Genomic DNA, 2,146 nt, shown 5'->3' with positions numbered 1-2,146 from the left:
ATAATTATATATATATATATATATATATATATATATATATATAATTATACATTAAGAATAATAATAATATAATGTTCCTCTTCCAAATACGAACTTGCGACCTCGCCCAGTGGAAAACTGTGTTCCTAATTTCCGTTTCAAGGCCGCTATTCTTCAATGTGTCCATTAAAGTGCTCTTGAAATCTTCCCTCTTCACTGCGGCGGAGGCAACCAGTTTCTGCAAAAGTACAAATTATTTCTGTTAGATTAGTTTGTATTATCCTGTATTATTCTGCATTATTCCATCAGATTCTGTAATACATATATATATATATGTATAATTTATGTGTTACAGATTATTTTATAAATTTATATATTGTATAATATATATATGTTTGTATTATTCTGTATTATTTTATATTATTCTACATTATTCCATCATATTCTGTAACACACACGCACACACACACGCACGCACGCACGCACGCACGCACGCACGCACGCACACACACACACACAAAATATTTATTTATATTGAATTATATATTATTATATATTATATAATTATATATTAAATATATTAATTATATTAAATTATATATTAATATAAATTTATAAAGTAATCTATAACAAATCAATTTTTGTTCGTCAGTCGCTAGAGAATAAGAGAGAAATTATTCGTTGCTCGAATAATCGTACGAATCTGGACCCGAACTTTATCCGCGATCGACGAAGACGAATAACGATATATTCGCGAACGTTCCGATTACCTGTATCTCGGAATAAAGACTCTTATAGTTGGCCATACTTTGAATTTCCTCCGTTAATCTCTCCGCAGACTTTTTCAACATCGCCTCGTTCGATTCCTCGCTCTTCCCCGACATCTCGATCAATTTCCAAATATTATTTCCAAATGTAAAAAGGATTCCGTGCCGACGCTGAAAACGAACGCCATTTGTAAATAAACGGTTTCCCTCTGTCGCGGCGGTTGCTGGATAAAGCATTCGAATTATTCGACGTAGATAATCGCCTTTATATGCGAATATCCCCGAGTACGTCTTTCGACCTTACCTTTTTAATCGAATCGTACGAAAGAGGGGAGATTAAAGAATCTTTGTTTACGTAAAAGAAGATTCCTATATAGGAGAGAATTCGAAACGTATGAGATTTCCGAAGTAACCAATATTTCGCGATAATTTACCATTCGTTACTATAAAGCTTTCCGGTAGCTTTCGACTTGGATAAATAGGGATTTTATTTCGAGTCAATTACGAATAAACTACATATTCAAAATAAGACTATGATTCGAATAAAATTGCATCCCGCTAAAAGAGTATTTCTCACGAAACTATAACGGATTCCATCTAAACTACACAAAATTCTATTTATTTCGTAGAAAGATACAATTACCGGCCCAGAAATCAAACAAAAGTTCCGTACGGTGTAAATAATCGCGTATCGCATATTTATTATGCGATAAACATCACAACAGAAAGCACAATACGGAAATTCAACGAATACCACACGAACGACACAAGAATTATACCTATCGCTCACGCTCGCTCACGGTCGCTCACGGTTCGCGGAAAAAATGGAACGAACCCTACGGAAATCGTACAAGCAGCCAGAAAAATTATGTTGCGTACGAGAATACGAGGAATTTTTTTCGAATGTTCGAACGATCGCGTGCCGAAATTTCAGGTTGACGCGCTCTCAGGAAAATGGCGGCGCGATAACCTGTGTTTTGAAACGTTTCGTTGAACGCAATCGCGGCCTAAGCGCACGTTGACAATGGATATCTCCAGCATGCTCGAGGTGCAGGTGAACGAGGTGAAGGAGGTGGACAGCAAAGAAAACGGTGAGATTCTACAATATCCGCTGAATATTTCGTTAAACTAGCCGCGAGCGATCGCACCTAACCCTATTTTTCTGTTGCAGTGACTCCCAAAGATCTGTTTCCGAGCACCACACATGCCTCGTTACCGATTTCCAAAGAGGAAAGCAATTATTATAAACTCGTATTCGGCAACGGTGAGCTGCAAATTTTCTCCTTGGTTCCCTTTTCCATCCCGATTTTCCTCTTTTTCCATGGGGAACATTTTCGTGACATTATTTGTAACATGGTTGTTGAGTTTCAACATCAGTTTCATGGAGGGGATCGAGATTT

At 36.9% G+C, this 2,146-nt stretch overlaps 2 protein-coding genes across 4 annotated transcripts in view; one reads left to right on the top strand and one right to left on the bottom strand.

Annotated features, from left to right (window-relative positions):
* The window catches only part of LOC128889368 (TBC1 domain family member 19), an 8,305-nt gene extending 6,629 nt beyond the window's left edge, over positions 1-1,676 (bottom strand). The window contains exons 1-3 of one of the 3 annotated variants that reach the window (XM_054146944.1): positions 1,526-1,676; positions 750-917; positions 95-217 (exon numbers count right to left, since the gene is read on the bottom strand). In XM_054146944.1, the coding sequence (XP_054002919.1) occupies positions 95-217; positions 750-863 (237 nt within the window). In that variant the 5' untranslated portion in view covers positions 864-917; positions 1,526-1,676. The other 2 variants (XM_054146953.1, XM_054146957.1) reach the window with 2 other exon arrangements.
* The window catches only part of LOC128889318 (uncharacterized), a 4,630-nt gene continuing 4,109 nt past the window's right edge, over positions 1,626-2,146 (top strand). Inside the window, exons 1-2 of the mRNA XM_054146862.1 lie at positions 1,626-1,837; positions 1,918-2,010. Of these exons, the coding sequence (XP_054002837.1) occupies positions 1,771-1,837; positions 1,918-2,010 (160 nt within the window). The 5' untranslated portion in view covers positions 1,626-1,770. The remainder of the gene's footprint in view (positions 1,838-1,917; positions 2,011-2,146) is intronic.

This window comes from Hylaeus anthracinus, unplaced genomic scaffold, assembly GCF_026225885.1.
Source record: "Hylaeus anthracinus isolate JK02 unplaced genomic scaffold, UHH_iyHylAnth1.0_haploid 0, whole genome shotgun sequence".
NCBI lineage: Eukaryota > Metazoa > Arthropoda > Insecta > Hymenoptera > Colletidae > Hylaeus > Hylaeus anthracinus.
This window is presented reverse-complemented; position numbering and strand designations above follow the sequence as displayed.